At 48.2% G+C, this 17,901-nt stretch overlaps 1 protein-coding gene across 1 annotated transcript; it reads left to right on the forward strand.

Annotated features, from left to right (window-relative positions):
• Positions 1-109: 109 nt before the first annotated feature.
• On the forward strand, positions 110-9,214 carry UTP11 (UTP11 small subunit processome component). The gene is made up of 8 exons (XM_008694368.2): positions 110-275; positions 3,451-3,512; positions 4,876-4,978; positions 5,379-5,492; positions 5,985-6,078; positions 6,170-6,300; positions 8,119-8,229; positions 8,961-9,214. Exons 1-8 carry the CDS (start codon positions 213-215, stop codon positions 9,042-9,044), a joined length of 762 nt encoding a protein of 253 aa, XP_008692590.1. The 5' UTR covers positions 110-212; the 3' UTR covers positions 9,045-9,214.
• Positions 9,215-17,901: the final 8,687 nt, after the last annotated feature.

Raw genomic sequence — 17,901 nt, forward strand, 5'->3', positions numbered from 1 at the left:
GAAACTACACTTCCCAGAAGCAGCTTGGGGCTGGACGCCTCTGCTGGAGGACGTAGTTCCGGAAAGGCAGGCGTCGGATAGGCTGCGGAGAGGAAGTGGGCCGTTCTAAGCAGCTGGCGCCCTGGCCTATTTCCGGTAGGATCAGCGGACGCGGCGGCTGAGGCGGTGCGGGACGGGCGTTGTCTGCAGAGCTTTTTCAGGCGTGAGCAGACATGGCGGCAGCTTTTCGGAAGGCGGCTAAATCCCGGCAGCGGGAACACCGAGAGCGAAGCCAGGTAGGACCGCACAGGCCCCACGAGCGCCGGCCCGTGGCCTCGTGTGCTACCCTCGCCCCCTCCCTCTCTCCACCTGCGGGCCCTGGTTCTGTACGTCGAGGGGGGGCATGTAAATAAACGCAAATGTATGCTAACGACGCCGGCGTGCCTGGGGCGGAGCCTCGCGGCCTGGCGAAGTGGGGGGTCGTTCTCTTTCGGGGAGGAGCACTGCCTGCCTAGCCAGATTTCAGTGAGGGAATTGGGTGAGACGCTCTGTGTAAAGTGCTTGACCTTCTGGGGGGAAGGTGAGGTCAAAGCGCACACCGTCTGGAACTGGAACCCCCAGCTGCGCTCGGCCCTGCCCACTGCGTAGGGGGCCTGTGATTTAGGAGATTGGCGATAACGTTGTTAACACGGTCAGGCGTGCGCTTTGTGCAAAACCCATGAAGATCTGCCACATACGCTTTTTGTTTAGGTGTCACACTGTAATGTTGATGTTTTCCATCCCCATTATACAGATGAGGAAACTGAGGCCCGGGTAGCTGAAGTGACTTGCCCAGTCACAAACACCAAATTCAGATGGATAAACAGTTGCAGGACTTCTGTGGAGGGTGTGTCTGTGTTGGGTAGGTTGAGCAGAAATTAGTTTAGTATATGAAGAATCAGTGTATCCATTCCACTGTGCTTAAAAATCACATCATAACCGATCCAGAAAGGCCCTTGGGGACATCTGGTCCAACTTCATTTTGCACTTGGGGAAGAGAAGGAGAAGGACGTGTCCAAAGTTGTGTTGCTGGCTGATGAGATGGAACTGAGGCCTCTTAACCGCAGTTCGATCTTCCTCCTTAATAGCATTTATCAGACATTTATTGTGCACTTACTGTGTGCTCAGGGGTGTGCTGGGAGCAATTGTGTAATTTGCCACCTTGTTTGAACCTATTTGTGGACTTGTGTAAAAGTAATGATAGAAATGTTTGTTGTGTGACAGAGCCAAAGTGCAGAATGCTTTACTGTCATTATCTAACTCTCGACACTGTGTGGAAGTAGGTATTACTATTTTCTCACATTTGCAGATGGGGAAACTAAGGCTCGGATTGGTTAACTTGCCCAAAGACGCAAAGCTGTAACTGGCAAGCAGCAAAGCCAGGAATCAGGCTGCATGTTTTGAATCCAGGGGCCACTAAAAGATGAATAAAGAGGCACCTTAATAAGAGATGGCACACGAAAAATGCCAAATGAGGAATTTGAATGGGAAGAGTAGAGATGATGAGGGAAAGCATCACAATGGAACTTGCTAGACTTGGAAGGCAGTGATAATAGCTTTTCCAGTACTTACTGTATGCTAGGTATAGCCCAACAGCTGTATGGGATTATGTCATTTAAATCTACAGCATGTCTGTGAGGTGGATGTTATCCTCATTTTCCAGGTGAGGACTCTGATGCTTAAAGAGATTAAATAGTGTGTCCAAAGGCATGGTTATAAGTAGTTGATTTGGATTAACAGAGAAGACAGGGCTTCTGCGGCTGGCCATAAGCATGACATGGTCATGTCTGAGTACGAATAGTGGGTCTTTTTGGGAGAGGTGAGGAGAAGGCCATGCTGGTGAGGTGGGTGGGCATGTTGACAAGAGTACTTCATGTTTAGGTCAAGTTTGGACTTTATCCTGTAGGTCCTTCACTGAGTGGTGGGCGAGCTACCAGAGATGTTTTGTATGGGGGGGTAGGTGTACTTAGGTGAGCTATTTCAGGTGCAATGCCAGATCTCCTATAACGCAGATCCTTTGAATTACTGTTTTTGTATTTTCTGGGTAGATACTCAGTAGTGTGATTCCTCGATCATTGGGTAGTTCTATTTTTAAATTTTTGAGGAACCTCCGTACTGTTTTCCACAGTGGCTGCACCAGTTTGCATTCCCAGCAACAGTGCAGGAGGGTTCCTTTTTCTCCATATCCTCACCAACTCCTGATTCTTGTGTTTTTTTTGTTGTTGTTTTTTTTTAATTTTGGTGTTATTTTAATTACTGAGTTAGTTATTGCATCATTTCAAGGATAAGAGATGTGACTGTTAAAAATCTCATCTAAATTATTAGACAAGTTTAAACGTAGAGAAGTGTATGTACCTCTTCAGAAATTGAGATTATTCCGAGCAGAAGAGTATGTGGTCTTGTGTGTTGGGGAAGAACACAGACTGTGGCCCTGATGGAATGGGTTCTAGTTCTAGCTTTGCCAGTTATTCTGTGTTCTTGGGCAAGCCATTCTCTAAACCTCGTTCCGCTTTTAGAAAATTGGGATAACAGTTGTGTGTTTTATCTACTTCCCTTGTTTGTTGTGGGGATTAAATGAGATTGTATAGATTGCTTTGTAATAGAGTAAGTGCTTAATAAACTTGGCCTGCTTTGTAACAGAGTAAGTGCTTAATAAACTTGGCCTGTTATGATGTGGGCAGAAATATCTAGCACAGACACTGACATGTATTAATTGCTCGACAAATAGCTTATAGAAAGATAATACCAAGATATAATCCTTGTGCCTTTCATGCTATCCAAGGAAAAGTTTGGTTTTTTTCTCTCGTATTTCTTTCCAAAGGTATAATAATAACAGTAAACGTATGCTGGGGACCTGCTTTATACCAGGCCACGTGTAGGCACTACCACTCACAGAGGCTCATTTAATCCCCGTGATAACAGGTACTATTATTCTCATTTTATAGTTAGGAAACAGCAGCTCAGAGAAGTTAAGTGACTTGCCCAAGGTCACAGGATGTTAAGAGGTAAAGCTTGGATTTGAACCCCATTCTCCAGACTAAATTTAGTGCCCTTGCCACAGTTGCCTCCTTGTTATTATGTTTTCCCTTCATAGTATTTTATAAACCCTTGGATTAAGTCTGTAGTAATTTTAGTACAGCTGGCAACTGCTTGCTTAGTGCCGAGTCATTGTTGCCTCTCTCTGTCCTTAATAGGCCAGGAAACCTACTATGGCAGTGCTTGTGACCTCTCTGGCGTCTGCATGGTACCTCTCATCCTTGGGCAGAGCCCAGTTGGGGGAGGGGAGGGAACAGGGTAGCAAGTTGGCTCCAAGAACATGGATTTACTGAGCACTCCAGAGACACTTGTTCCTGTCAGGTGTCATGTTGATTTGGGTATGTGTTTGCTGAGGGAACTAAGCACTTTTTTTTTTTTTTTCCTTTTGTCTTCTAGCCCGGCTTTCGAAAACATCTGGGCCTGTTGGAGAAAAAGAAAGATTACAAACTTCGTGCAGAGTGAGTTCAGTTTTCTGGTAGAGGTGCTGCCAAGAAAGCTGACAGCTTCCCTGCACTGCAGCTGAATTGCCCAAGTGTCCGACAGGGGATAATTTCTTGCCATTGATAAAATGGCCAGAACTGGCAACCTGTCACATACTTGTCTGTGACCCTGCACTTCTTTGTTTGGGCAGAGCGTAACTTATTTAACTGTAGTTGTGTTGTGAAATTTTTTTTTTTTATTATGTTGCTCTAGATAGTTTTCTCAGAGTGGCTTTGATTTGCTCCTGCCTTGGCGTTTGAGCCAAAAGCTGAATCTTTTTCTTTCTTTTCTTGAAATGCAAGATATAATCTAAAATTCCAGTTGTTGAGTCTCTTACATCACTGCGTGTGTGGTGTGGAATGAAGAGATGTGAAAGATGGATTCATAAGACTGAGCGTGGGTGATAATGAACTCTGAAAACATTTTATAAAACAATTACCCCCATTCTTCTCCTGTAGCACTTTATTTGCAGAACACTTGATAATTGTTTGTTAACCATGTTTGTCAGCTGAGGTCCTTTTGTGCTCCTGGTACAGATGGAGATGGATTAAGTGGATTGCTCTGAGTCCCAGAGTTTTTAAGGCTCATAATGATAACTGAGTGCTATTATTGCACCAGGCAGTGTTCTGGGAGACTTGGAATTTTACACTTAAAACGTATTCCTCCCAACAACCTTCTAGGATGCTATTATTATCACACCCATTTTACAGATTAAATTGAGATACAGATTGGTTAACTAACATACCCAGGATTACTTAGCCAGAAGTGGTGGAGTCCGGGTTTTCATCCAGATAGTCTGGCTCCAGAGTCCACAATTCTAGTCAGTATGCTATATTGCATTGTGGAGTTTGTGAATCTTATTTGGTCACTTGGTGCCCAAGCTCGCTTTAGAACGCTGTCCTTTTTTTTTTTTTTTTTTTTTTTAAGATTTTATTTATTTATTTGACAGAGCCAGCGAGAGAAGGGAGCCTGATGCGGGCTCGATCCCAGGACCCTGGGATCATGACCTGAGCCGAAGGCAGACACTTAACGTCTGAGCCACCCAGGCGCCCCTAGAACTCTGTCTAAAGAGCTTTAATGTTTGCTTTGGTTGGTGTTTCCCTGTAATGAGGTAAATGGCACTAAACCATGTGAGATGTTAATTTCAGGTGAGTTTTGGGATAGGAGAGGAGCCTACAGAGACAGTAGCTCAACGTCAATGACTGTGGAGTCTGGATCAAATCTGGTCATTGCTTTGGCTTTTTTGGGTTCATTTTGTGTAAACTTTAGATGCTTGTAAAGTTTGTTCATTGTGGGTTTTTTTGTTTTTGTTTTTGCTATGAACCTGATTTAAACTTTTAGTGACTACCGGAAAAAGCAGGAATACCTCAGAGCTCTCCGGAAGAAGGCTCTTGAAAAAAATCCAGATGAATTCTACTATAAAATGACTCGGGTTAAACTCCAGGTGGGTGCCTAATTGATCAGTTGGTATTCTGAGCTCCACCTCATTAAAGAAAATAAGTATGGTGGAAGAGATGGAGAGGAAGGATCGTTGGCCTTTATTCAGTGCTTCTCCAGTTGGTCCAGGTGTTCTTTCTTGGTCAGTATCCAAGGCAAACTGCCCCTTCATGAACAGCGTGCATTTCTGCTCCGGAATCTGAGTTGTCTTATACCTGGAGCTGTTCTTAGAGTGGATGAGAATGGATGACAAGGTGCTAAATTGAACATGCATCTCGGGGGCTTAGTGCATTGGACCGCTGTTGCATATGGCATTCGGTTGTCTTTGTTCCAGTCATGAGCTATGTTAATGACTTATTTGTGATTTTAATCTAATAGGGAATGTATGTTTTAAATTTGGGTTTTAGGATGGAGTTCATGTTATTAAGGAGACTAAGGAAGAAGTAACTCCAGAACAACTGAAACTGATGAGAACCCAGGATGTCAAATACATAGAAATGAAAAGGGTTGCAGAAGCTAAGGTAATAAGTGAAACCATTTGTTCTGTTGTATTTTTGTTGTTTAAGAAAAGAAATATAAATTCGCTGCTTTCCAATTATAAGTTGATTTCTTCTGGCACTTACTGACTTAAAGTACTTCTTGATGATGATAATGATTTAGAAGTATAGTCAGTATGGTGGAGTGGAAACAGTTCAAGTTTGGAAATGAGACTCACTTAAGTTTGAATTCTGGCTCTGCCATTTATTAGCCCCAGGATTATGGACAAATTAACCTTTTTGAGAGATTGGTTCCTCATTTCTATCTCACGGGAATAAGTGAGTTTTGTGGAATATGTAGCCCAGTACCTGATATGTGATTGGTGCTTGGTAAGTTTTAGTTTTTTCTTTTAAAAGAATGAAGCACATTTTTTGGTGGCTTGTGATAATGATATGAAATGGTTTAAACTTCTGCACATTAATTTCTGATACCCTGGATGAACCCAATGTAAAGTGAGATCATGTTCTGTATTCTAGAAAATTGAAAGACTAAAATCAGAGCTCCATCTGCTGGATTTTGAGGGGAAGCAGCAGAATAAGCATGTGTTTTTTTTTGACACCAAAAAGGAAGGTATGAAATGTTTGAGGGTTTCCGGGACAGTCCAGCATGTTGGTCTGTGCTCGGTGTTAGACGGCGCCTTGAGAATTGTCTTGGCTTTCAGTTGAGCAGTTTGATGTCGCCACTCACCTGCGAACAGCCCCGGAACTAGTTGACAGAGTCTTTAACAGACCCACAGTAGAGACCTTGCAGAAGGAGAAAGTGAAGGGCGTTACCCAGCAGACTCGATTGAAGGTAATTTCCTCCGTTGTTTTTTGGGTCTGAGCTTATGAGAATCTGGGGTTTGTTTGTTTGATTGCCCCCCCCACTGCATTTATTATAATAATTAGAGGAAAACTCATGACTCATGAAGTTCCCTTAGAAAAGTGGAAGGAAGATTTGATAATGGGGGTGGGAGTGGAGGAGGGTTCCTTGGTTTTTAAGATTGGAGGACTTGTGGCCTAGTGGTCAGCAGCTTTGGGTCTGGTTTTAGATTTACATTTGAATCCCGCCTCTCACTGGGGGCTTTGTGCTTTTAAGGCTTGTGACCAATGCAGAGAGAGGAGGGGACACTGAAGATTAAGGGATTTGGTATATTCTGATATTGAACCTTTAGCAGCAAATACATATCTCAAAAAATCTTTACATATTATGCATTTGTAACCAAAATTTTGTTTTGACTTTTCCTTATGGTGCTTTCCATCGCTGGAACTGGGTTTGTGCAGAAGACACGCTTTTCTCAAAGCCTTCTGGAGTTGAACTCTCACTTCTGACTGATTCATTTAAAAAATGCTGTCAATGTGTTTCAAGTAGACAGCTGTTCTGTTTTGATTTGAATCATTTACACCGCATCAGCTTTGCTTCCAATGTTTAATTTCACAGCAGTTTCTCTAGCTCAGAGGCAGCTAAACTTGCTGTAGTAATATAAATACCCCTAATTAGTTTGACTATATTGGGTAATCCCATAAATTTGACAGTCTGTGTAATAAAGTGAAAACAAAAGCTGTCTGAAACCACTGCTGTGAGACTATGCTAGAATTGGTGAGTTGTTTAAATCTGAAGCCCAGTAATAGTCCTCTCTTGTAGATAACACTTCCAGCTGAGGAGCCGGCTGACTAGTGTTCTCGTGATAACCCTGTTTGTCAATTAGTTGTATTTTCAATTAGCCGTGTCACTAACACGTCTCAAGTGTTGTGGTAGTCCCTAAAGAGATCAGTGCTCCAAACAGAATAGTCACCAACACGTGTTTTGAGAAGTTGGGAAGGTTTGGATCTTGCCATTTTTGTTGAGTGGTATTGTTTCTTTCAGTTGTTTTGTGGAGAGCAGAAATGTTTTCATTAAGACTGCTGGTGGGTGGATTGCAAGGGAATTTTTAACCTGTAACTTGGAGTGTTGGGCAATCTGTGGATGGGCTTTAGGAAGTCTGTGAACACTCTTCTACACTGATGTTTTGTACAATTAGGTATATATGTTTGCACAGATTTGTGCCAACACACATGCATATTTATTTCAAGAAAGAATAAAAAAAAAAAAATCCAAAGCTTTCATGAGTTTCTCAGGGGTTTACGATCCCCCCAGATTTAGGGCTACTGGCCTTCGAGGAGTATTCAGCAGGGAGTATTCTCAGGTCTGCTTCCACTGGAAAAGAACTTCTCTCTGTGTTCTGTGGTTCTCAGACACCAGCACACTGTCCAGTGGCCTTTCTGTCCTCTGTTCACATTGTGTAGGGTTTCCAGGACTGGCTCATTCCTGCATTGCCTTAGGTAACCGGGACGCTCACACAGGGGTTGAACAGCTTAGTGTAGTAGTGGAAAGATTCCTGGGATCCGTGAGACTCGCGGGACAGTTCTGACTCTGTTCCAGGTGAACCACGTGTTCCCAGGCAAGTCTCCAAGGTTCTCTTTAGCTCTAGAATGTAGTGTTCCTAAAATGGACAGTTTTATAGTCCCTTGTGTTGATTCTGAGTAAGAAGGGAGTTGAAACCATTTATGCATTTGGACTTAAGTGGATTAAAAAGCAGTTTATTCATTTTTATCTTGTTAACTTTATTGAAAATGTGTGTTTCTTCCACAGCGGATAGCTAGAGAAAGGCAAAAGCAGTATAACTGCCTGACACAGCGGATTGAACGCGAGAAGAAATTGTTTGTTATTGCACAGAAAATTCAAACACGCAAAGATCTTCTGGTGAGGAGAGAGAGCCTTAGGCCCTTCCTTTTTTTTTCCCCCCTCCCCCCTTCCCCTTGTAAAGGTCTTCACTGAAACTGGATTTCTGCTGTGTGTAAATCAACCCCAGTGAAAATGTCTGCTCCTCAGGGGCAGTGGTTTGAGCCAGTGTCTGTTACTCTGACAGCGTTGAAATGTTCCTTGATTAGGAAGGGTAATAAGGGGCTTATTAGTCAGTGCTCTGGGACAGCAAAGGGTAGGATCAGGTAGCATGTGAACTTTATAGCTTATGAGCAGCTATGTGTAACATTTAAACAGGTTAACAAAACTGTGTGTGTCACTCATTGGTGTTTAAAAATAGACAACATTGTGTAGTTAAATAGCACAGCTAAGGATTATACGATGCCCCGTTCGTATTCTTATTGTTCCTTTAAATGTCAGATTCTTGGGCTTTGCAGATCATTCAGATCTGCCTTTCTCAGCTAGGGTTCTGTGTGAGACTATGCCCCCCCCCAATGATTTGAGTACCTCTCTTCTCAGTTTTTCCAATAACTTCTACAGATTAGTAGTGTTCTAGATTCCCAGGGAAGAAAATGATTCATTGCATCTGGGAATACTTGAGGGTACACGGGCTTTGTCCTGCACTTTGAGAAGGGCTGAATTAGGGCCTTTCTAATACGTAGTTTGTTAACCTTCTTGTTTTACAAAACCCTCTCCTGCTATTTACTGGTAACCTTTTTATTCTCTTGTAGGACAAAACTCAGAAGGTGAAGGTGAAGAAACAAACAGTGAACTCCCCAGCTATTTACAAATTCCAGAGTCGTCGAAAACGTTGAAGTGGTATAAATAAGCTTTGTCATTCCACATGGAAAAGAAGCCTATGTTTTTTCCCCAGTAACTTCACATTCCATTAGTCTGAATGACATGGTTTTTCCTGTTTGTAACTTTATTATAGATCTGCATTTGATATCTTTCTGTGAACAACATTAAAGCCCCTTCCCCTGTCTTACTGTTTTTGGGTATGAAATCAGTCTTATTTTTATATACCTATATATTTTCTTCACGAGGAAAGTTATATAATCTCATTACAGCAAATTTGGAAAAAAAAAAGGTCTTCATCTCTAATCCCAATACTGAAGAGCACCAAATAGTTATTAGTGCTAAGAGCTAGGGCATTAGGTGAACATTATTGTGAACGTTCTGGTTTATTTCCTCCATTCAGTGAAGGCATGTACTGGGTTTTTTGCTTTACTTTTTTGTTTTGTAGTTATAATTATAGCAAATAATTTCTTCTTCTTTTTTTTTTTTTTTACTTAAATTAGCCCTTCCATTTTGTTACATCACTAAATTTTTTAAAAGTAATATATGTTCATAGTAAAAGTTAAATAAATATTTTTATTGTTTTCATGTTTTATCTAGTGGGTAGACTGATTTTACTCTCCTTCTTTCTGTGTTTATTGGATATTCAGATGGCTTCATAAATTAGCCAAGGAGGAATTTTTTCTCTTACACTTTATAGCTATAGATAGAAACCCTTGGGACTAGGAACCCACAGTGGCACCTCCTTATTGATGAAGCTCAAATCAGACAGATCTGGCTCTCTGTTCCTGCCCTCTGCACTTCTGGCCAACTCATGATTCCAAGGCTATAAATGGCTTGGTACAGGCCTTTGCCCTCGAGAGAGGACTCCAGGGCATGTGTAGCAGCTTTCTTCCCAGAGTTTCACCCTTCCCTGCCCATGTAGGGGTGGTAGGCTGAGGCTGTCAAGACAGGACTGAGCATGCTTGGAGCAAATGTGGGAGGAACTGGGTTCTGGGAGGCTTGCTTACACCTCACCCCCTGGAGGGGGAACAGCTGTGCCTGGATTTTAAACAGTAAAAAAAACCCAAAAAACAAAAAACCATCATTAAAACTTAATATGTTCCTATGACTGCTAGGCTCCTGTACAAAGCCTAAAATGAAAGCCTGTTTGCTTAGGTTGTACCCAGTGGGATTTAGATCTGGGAGCCCTGGAAAATAAGAAGGGCCGGGGAATAGAAGCTAGCAGCTTTTGCCTTAAGGAAGGAAGTGCTTCCCAGTCTGTGTGTTTACTTCTTGGGGAGATGGTAAGCTAAGTAAACGTTGATGGTCTTATGACATAGGGGTCTGGGGGGTCTTGAGTCCTGAGCCAGGGAAGGGATTTATCCCGTGGATGTTGGACAAAGGGGTGGGCAGACTGAGCAGCACTCTGTTCCTGGCACAGAGTAGCTTGGCACTGCTGCTCTGTCTCTATCCCTTGTCCCTGCTGGGTAGGAGGTAAGGAGTATACCCAGTGCCTTCTCTTGAACTTTACGTTTATACAAAGGTACATACACTTGATTGGGTCTCACGTTAATAGACATACAAGATGCGTACAGCTCAGGCCTCATAAACACAGGTGCATGCGCATCTGTATACCCTCTGGTACACGAACACACCACCAAGGTTTCACGTCCCACAGGTGACACACGAAGTCCTCACGTGTGCTATAGGTACACAGGCTTGAAGAGGCATGCGCACAGGCCAAAGAGCAGGAAAGTCCATCCTCTTGGAGTACCATAAGGTTGGACGTAGGGAACTATAAGAGGATAACACTAGGTGTCCTGAATTGCTGTCACATTGAGGGCTGTCTCTGAGGCCCAAGGAGAGACTGGCTGTGCCTTGTGATGAACCCAAGACAGATGCTCCAGCCTCATGGGTCCTGAAAACAGGCCAGGACTTTATGCTTTGGGGCTCAGTGGGACCTCAGACTCCTGGCTTATTGCTTGGGAAGGGGAAAGACTCTTGTTTCCTTAGGATCCACCCGTCCAGGCCCAAAAGCTGGTTTGGGGTCTTGGTGGCAACCTGCTCTGTCTGGGCCAAGGGGATGTGGGCAGCCTGCGGAGGTGGGAAGCATTTCTCTGAGTCAGAACTTGTGTGGTTCAGGTCTCTTGTACAGATGAGGTCTCCAGAGTATCCGCTACAATACTGATGTGGAACACCCAGGTCTCCCCAGCGGAGAACCCAACTATCCTGCTTCAGTCCTACTCTGTTGCCACTTCTTTGAGCCCTTCTGACTCAAGCAGGAGAGTGTCAAGCCCTAGCTTTATTCTTGGATTAAATATGTTTTTGAACTCTGGAGGGAAGTGATTCCTGGCAACAGGGTAGGAAAAAGCCCAGTAGGTGGAGCTGCTGCCCCTTTGCTGGGGCTATTTCTCTGGGTGCTGGTGTCTACCCTCCTAGCACTCTTGGTTCTGTTGGAAGCATCCTGTGCTCCATTGGTGCTTAGTGCCTATTCATTTATTGGATTTAATGCCATAGGAGAGAACTCTTGGGAAAAAAGATTTTCTCCACGCCTGCTCCCCCACTTTGAGATTAGTGTGGCCCCAAGATAAGGACTGGGCAGGAAAGGGCTTTCCCCTCACATTTCTAGTGAGGCTCATGGGGTAAGCTTATCGTTGAGTCCCACGTGGAGGGTGGTTCCACCGGGAAATGGTAGGGGTCCCCCCACGTGCAGTTGTGAGGGTTTGTGTCTAGCTCGCTGACTCCCCTGCTGCTGGCTGTGGGGCAGTGAACAATTAGAGCTGCACGTCCTCCAGCAGGAAAGGCAGCCAGCAGACGCAGACTTGCCCTGCCTGCCTGTGGAGGCCGGTGAGGCCAGGGCCTGTTGGGACTTGAACCGGTGAGGCAAGTGGGTGTGCGGTGCTGGCCTCCTTCCTCAAGCTCTCCCAGCGCGTCCGTTCACAGCCTTGTGTGCAGGGTGTTGGGCAAGGGGGGGCCGAAGCTTGGGTGGGAGTCTTGGCTCAAAGCCCCAGGTGAGTGGAGGAACTGGGGGTGGAACCTGAGTACCGTCGGGGCTGAGCCGGCGGGTTTCTTGGGCTTGGGCGGTTGCCTCCTGGGGTCAGAGGGTGCGCCCTCTCTCCCTGAGCCGGTCACCGGGCCTCCCTGTTGGCGGGGCTCCCACCCAGCTCCGTGGGTCTGTCTCAGAAAGTGCAGGGAGGGATTGGAGAGAAGCTTCGAAACCCCGAGAGGCAGAGCTGGCTTTCCCAAGTCCACCCCTTAGAGTGTGGAAGCTCAAGAGGCTGCCTGGGTCCAGCTTCTGCTTGTTCGTTCCTAAACTGCTCTGGTCGGAGAGGAGGGGAAAAAAATCTCCTGCTTCTTCAGAGACTCCCTGGAGGGAATCTCCGTGTTCCTCATTCCTGGACCCACCATCGTTACGTTTGGAGAGTGCTGTGTGCTTTGTATCTCTCGCAACCGAAGTTTACGTAGTCCTCTCTGTCCAGTCTTGTCTGCTTGACTTGATAGCCCTGATAATGGCGAGAGCCAGTGTCCTCTCTCATGTCAGGGGAACCAAGTGCTTGGTGCGGGGACCATGGTACTGTCCTGAGCCCCCTGCTTTGGTGGTAGTAGACGTCGGGCCAGAACAGAGCCCAGGACCTGGCTATTTCTAGGCAAGAGGAGTTTATCTGGGGACTGCTGTGTTTGGGGTTAAGGGTGGGAAGGAAGCCCTTTCTGTTCCTCCTGTTGTCTGTCACCTGACGGCCATGCTCAGATCATAAGTGTTAATGACATTGTGGTGCCCCGGAGGCAGCTGGGCAGCCCCCCCGCCCTGAATCAGCCTGACTCATTTACAGCTTTCTCCAAGTTACCCCAAAGGCTTCTCTTTTGAGGTGACAAATGTGGGGGGTTGGTTTCAGGTTTCATGTTTTTACATTACTGAGTGGAAAAAAAAAACCTTTCCAAACCAAAAAAAACCCAGCTTTTACAGCAGAAACATGTCCCGAGAGCGCTGGAAATTTCCCCGTCCCCTCTCAGCTGCTCAGCCACAGAGACCAGTGACGGAGGGGTTTAGAGGTGGGGGTTGGAGCTGGGGCGTGTAGAATGTTGGGGACAGCCCCATTGGAGGTGGCAGCATTTGCCTTCGTGCTTAAAGGCAGGGGAGAGTCTTTGCAGAGTCCTGGCTCTGGAGCCAATAGTATTGCCAAGGGACGGGGCTGGTCAGCTCAGGAGCGGCAGGGGCTGGAGAAGGAAGCCATCTCACATCTCTAGCTAATTTGATCCCAAGAGGTCGAGGGCAAGTCCCTCCCTCAGAGAGGGCTCTTTAGGTAGAATGGTAGGTGGGAAGCTGCAAGATCCATCTGGCACATGGAGACTGGGGGGCCACTCCCTCCTGTAACTGGCTGGTAGCATTATAAACTGCTCCCCGCCTGCCCCCCGACAGGGGCAGATGGCCTCCATGGCAGATGGAGACCAGGCCAGCGATGGCTGGGTGAGCTTTCCAGTCCCAGCCTGGCCTCTCTGGCTAATAAGACAATCGAGAGGGGCAGTGACAGGGCTAAGTGTGTGTGTGTGTGTGTGTGTGTGTGTGTGTGTGTTTCAGAGATGGAGTCCTGGCCTTGTTGGGCCATTCTGGGGGAGAGGTAAAGAGGGAACCTCAGATGAAATCAGTGCATCTTGGGGGCACACTCAGTTTCCCGTGTAGAAGTGGCAGGTGCTTGGGGCCCTGACACTGCCCACCTGCCCAGGCTCCCAAAGCTGCCCCAGTTAGTTCTCAAGTGAAGGGGATGGTCCCCAGGGTGGGAGTCTCTGCTGCTGCTGGAGCCCGGTGGGCTGGAGGCCGACCCCCTGCTAGGTCCCCAGAGCTGGGCCTGGGCAGCGGCTCTTCCCAGAGGACTCGCCCGTTTATTATGCGCTCGGGCTCCCTCACTGCGCAGGCAGGCAGCGGCCTTCATTAGCGGAGGAGCTGGGGTCTGTTTTGGCTGCCTCATCAGCATCAGTGAACTGCGTCCCTGCGAGATTTGATACAATTTAATTAACCTAATTAAAAGCTCTGATTGCAGAGATGATTGGGGTAGCGCCAGCAGCGACTGCATATTTATAATGAGCTGCAAGGTGTGGGACCGCAGCCAAACGCCACGCATCCTAATGAGCGGGAGCTGAGAGCCAGGGAGCGGGAGAGGGAACGTTTATTTTTGGCAACAATGCCCAGTTCCTCCCTGCCAGGGAGTCAGAGACCCAGGGAGTGAAGCTGGACCTGCCCACTGAGCTCTTCTGAGCAAGGTGGAAGCAGGAGCGTGTGCTCCCCACGTGTTCTTGTGCCTTTGGACGCCCAGATGAACGCACCGTGCCCGTGTTCGCTGCTTGCAGAGTGGGGGGCTGGGACCCCAACAGTGCACTTTTCCTGCCTGTCTCTATCTCTGGGAATCAGGGGCTGCCTTCTGAACCACAAGCCCTGGTTTGAGGAAATGGATCAGTAGAACTACCTGGATTTTAAGACTTCGGGATCCCTGGGCGGTTCTCTCAGACTTGCCAAGGCAGATCTGGGCTGACAGGATTAGGCCAAGAGGCTGGGTGGGGGTCGGAAAAGGGGTCCGGATGTCCAAGGGACCCAAGTGAGGATCTTGAGCCTGGTGCAGACGGGAGAAACGGGAGAGATGAACCTCCAGCTCCTCCCGGACCCCACCTCCTCACCGTCTTCTGAGGACGTTGTCCAGAGAGGGCTGCCTCCCCTGGACTGGCCTCTGCCACTGCTTCTGTCTGGGGAGTCTTGGTTTGTCTGACTCAGCGTTTCCGCTGTAAATCACATCTAATAATAACGAGAGTGAGAGCTGTGGTAGAGATGCTGTGGGTGAAGGGGGCGCCGGTGAGAAGGGGCACACTGCCCAGGTGCACCGGGGTGTTAAGTGGGGAGGGCGCTCTAGGGTGGCAGGAATGGGGGCTGGGTTCTGGGAGCCACCATCAGAGCCTTGAGGGGAAGAAGGTGGGAGCAGACCCCGCCCCCCATCCCTACCCTGGGAGCTTGTGGAGGTCATGAGCTCATCCCGTCTGGCCCAGCCCCCCAGTGCTCTGACTGCTGCCAGGACAAGATGAGATTTGTCCCCAGCCCACCTTGCAGAGCTGCAGCTGTTCAGCTCCCTTATCAATCTTCTCTGTGGGTTTAATCATCTCTCTGTCATCCTGCTGGGACAGCCCTCCCCTTCCTGGCCCCAGCTTTCCTCCAATCCCCCTCCCCCAGACACACCATCTTTTCTCTCCTGGACTTCCCTTCAGGAGACAGAGGGTGGGCCAGGGTGGCTTTGCTCCAGGTTTAGTCTCAGTGGGGGGCCAGGACTTCCCTGTTTTTGCAAGGAATAAGGGGCGGGTACAGGTGGTGCCGGTGAAGAATCTGTCCTAGCCATGTCCCCAATATCTTTGGCTCTGTGCCAGGCTGGGTAGGACAGGGTCTGGAGGTGGGCCATGAGGGCCTTCAGCCCAGATCCCAGAGTTTCTCGTGTTGGTGCCGTATCCATCCCTTCCTTCTTCGGAAGAAGGCCAGCCCCTTGGGAGCTGCGTCCACCCATGGCCAGCCAACCAGCCAGCCAGCCAGCCCTGCCCTCTTTCCCTGGGTGGGTCCTGTGGGGCCAGGCTCCATGGAGACCTGTAGGCCCAGGGGCCCGTGGGCAGGAACCACAAGCCCACGGCTTTGCATGCATCTTGGGGAAAAGGGTGCCCAGGAGTCAATGGAGCCAGTGTTGTGGTCCAGGCTGGGAGCCAGGGCGCAAGGGGCTCTGGGGCCCCTCCTAGTGCTGACGTGCAAGATGACCTTCAGGGCAACTCTTCAACCCTTTCTGCTTCACTCTCTTTCCCCTCCAGAACATTTGGGGGAATGGCAGGGAGGGGGTGACATGGGATGGTGTATGTGCTTCTAGGAGGGAACATGAGAAAGAGGGCCCTTCCTCCCCCTACTCATGGCTCCCACTCAGGCACTCTCAGTGCAAATGGAAAGCCAGCTTCTTCCCATTTCTCAGAAGGGGATGGAAAGTCCCAAAGAGGGATAGGGTCCCGGGGAGCATCACCCAGCTTGTCCTCAAGGTAGGGGCTGATAGACCCCCCTCAAAGGGTTCCCTTAGGTGGAGACCATGGGTTCTGGAGGGGCACTGACTAGTCTTTGGCTGGAGGGGGCTGGTCCAGTTTAGCCCAAGGTTGGGCCCTGTAGGACAATGGCATGTTGATGAGGATTTGGTCCCGGCCTCACATGACTCGATGGGGGTGGATGGACCGCACGTGGCTGAGCCGCCGGGGCTGACCTTTGGTCGCTGGCTAGGGAAGAGAGGAAGCCATGAAGCTCTCCTGCCCACTCAGTGCCCTGGGCACCCTGCCACCCCCGCCCCAGGCACTGCCCTCTGGGCACACACACTCTGTCTTCACCTACCTTCTTGTAGTCTCTTCCTTTTCTCTTTGCTTCACTTGTGTGTGAGTGTGTGTGTGTGTATTGTGTGCGAGCAGGTATGTGTGTGCAAGCGTGAGCAAGGAGGCACTGGAGGATGAAGGACAGTGAAAGAAGAAACACACTTTGTGGGTTCTTTCCAGTCAAGGATGGACCTAGTTTCTGCTGTGCGGACACCAGCATCGGGCCAAAGTGGGCATGCCTGTGTCCATGCAGGTGTCTTCATGGGCGGGGTGGACGCGTGTGGCCATGCAGAGGGCAATGCTGCCTCCCCTGGCTTGCCCTATGACCTATGTCGCCTGTGGGAGAGGGGGTGACTTCCCTGGTCAGCATCTTCCGTGTCCTACTGGAGCCATATCCTTCCCTCCGGCCCAGGGCCTGGGGGTCACTTTCCGAAGGAAAAAGGAAGACTTCTTTTGGGTGGAGCCATTATTATGATCAATGGAGTTAACGAACAACGACTATTCAGTGAGGAGGCAAGGCGCGTGCACACACACACGTGTGCACCCACACGTACACATGTGCACCGGAAGAGCTACACACAGACAAGGGTATGCGGAGGGAAGGTCCAGAGAGAGAGACAGGAAGATACTCACAGGCACACCTCTGATTCTTAAATGGGGTTATCTGTCCTCTTTCTCACCAAGACGCGCAGGTGGATATAGCAAAGGGGGCCATCTCAGGAGAGTCTTTCCCCGAAGTCCCCGAGGGGTTGAGGGCCAGGGCCTCTGAGCTGGGGCAAGCCACTGCAAATGACTTGATACAGTGCTTGAAAGGGAGCCCACGGCCTGACTTTGGCAAATAACATTACAAACATTACGAGAAGATTTTTAAATGAGCTCTCCTTTGTGGGGAGCCCCATACAATTTTTTTCCCTAGGGCTACTCTACCCTGCACCCCCTTGGTGGCCCTGGTACTATGTGGAGGCAAGTTAAATTTCCAGACCTGGGATTAGATGGGGGGTGGGTGTCCAGATATTGGCAGGAGGAGGCCCGTGGGTGAGAAGGGGACGGCATGTGTGACCTCAGACTTATTCTCTAGACATCTCTCAAATTAACAGCCTTGAGTGGTTTGGCTGAGGAGCATTTCTGGACATTTCTACCTCCTTCTCCTCTATTCCCTTTTTGGCCCCCCCACTCCCCCCCCCCCCATATAGTTCTGCTAATCCCGTTGGATACTGGTGAGGTAATGCAGGAATGGTCCTTAGCACTGAAGCAGAAAGGACAGAGCTTGGAAGGGCCGGGACAGAGGCTGGGGCCGAGGTTGGCACACGGCACAGCGGGGCTGAGGCTGAGGTTGGAGCTGGGATTTGAAGCTGAAGCCAAGTAGAGCGTGGACTGAGGTGGGGTTGTTGGAAGTTGGGTTGGCAGAGCATCTCTTTCAGTCTTGACAGGATTCTGAGAAGCCTATTTTTGGAGTCCAAGGCAGATGTTCTCCCCCAGTGAAGAGAATGTTTGGTGTCTGCTCTCCCCTTGGAGGGGCCGATAGAT

This window comes from Ursus maritimus, unplaced genomic scaffold (assembly GCF_017311325.1).
Source record: "Ursus maritimus isolate PB19 unplaced genomic scaffold, ASM1731132v1 scaffold_32, whole genome shotgun sequence".
Taxonomy (NCBI): domain Eukaryota; kingdom Metazoa; phylum Chordata; class Mammalia; order Carnivora; family Ursidae; genus Ursus; species Ursus maritimus.

What these genes read in the sequence shown, in the direction of transcription:
- UTP11 (XM_008694368.2), top strand. Translation starts at nt 213, where the DNA reads ATGGCGGCAGCTTTTCGGAAGGCGGCTAAATCCCGGCAGCGGGAACAC. An exon ending in TTTTGACACCAAAAAGGAAG is followed by an intron (nt 6,079 to 6,169) that starts GTATGAAATGTT and finishes CTTGGCTTTCAG; the next exon opens with TTGAGCAGTTTGATGTCGCC. An exon ending in CCCAGCAGACTCGATTGAAG is followed by an intron (nt 6,301 to 8,118) that starts GTAATTTCCTCC and finishes TTTCTTCCACAG; the next exon opens with CGGATAGCTAGAGAAAGGCA.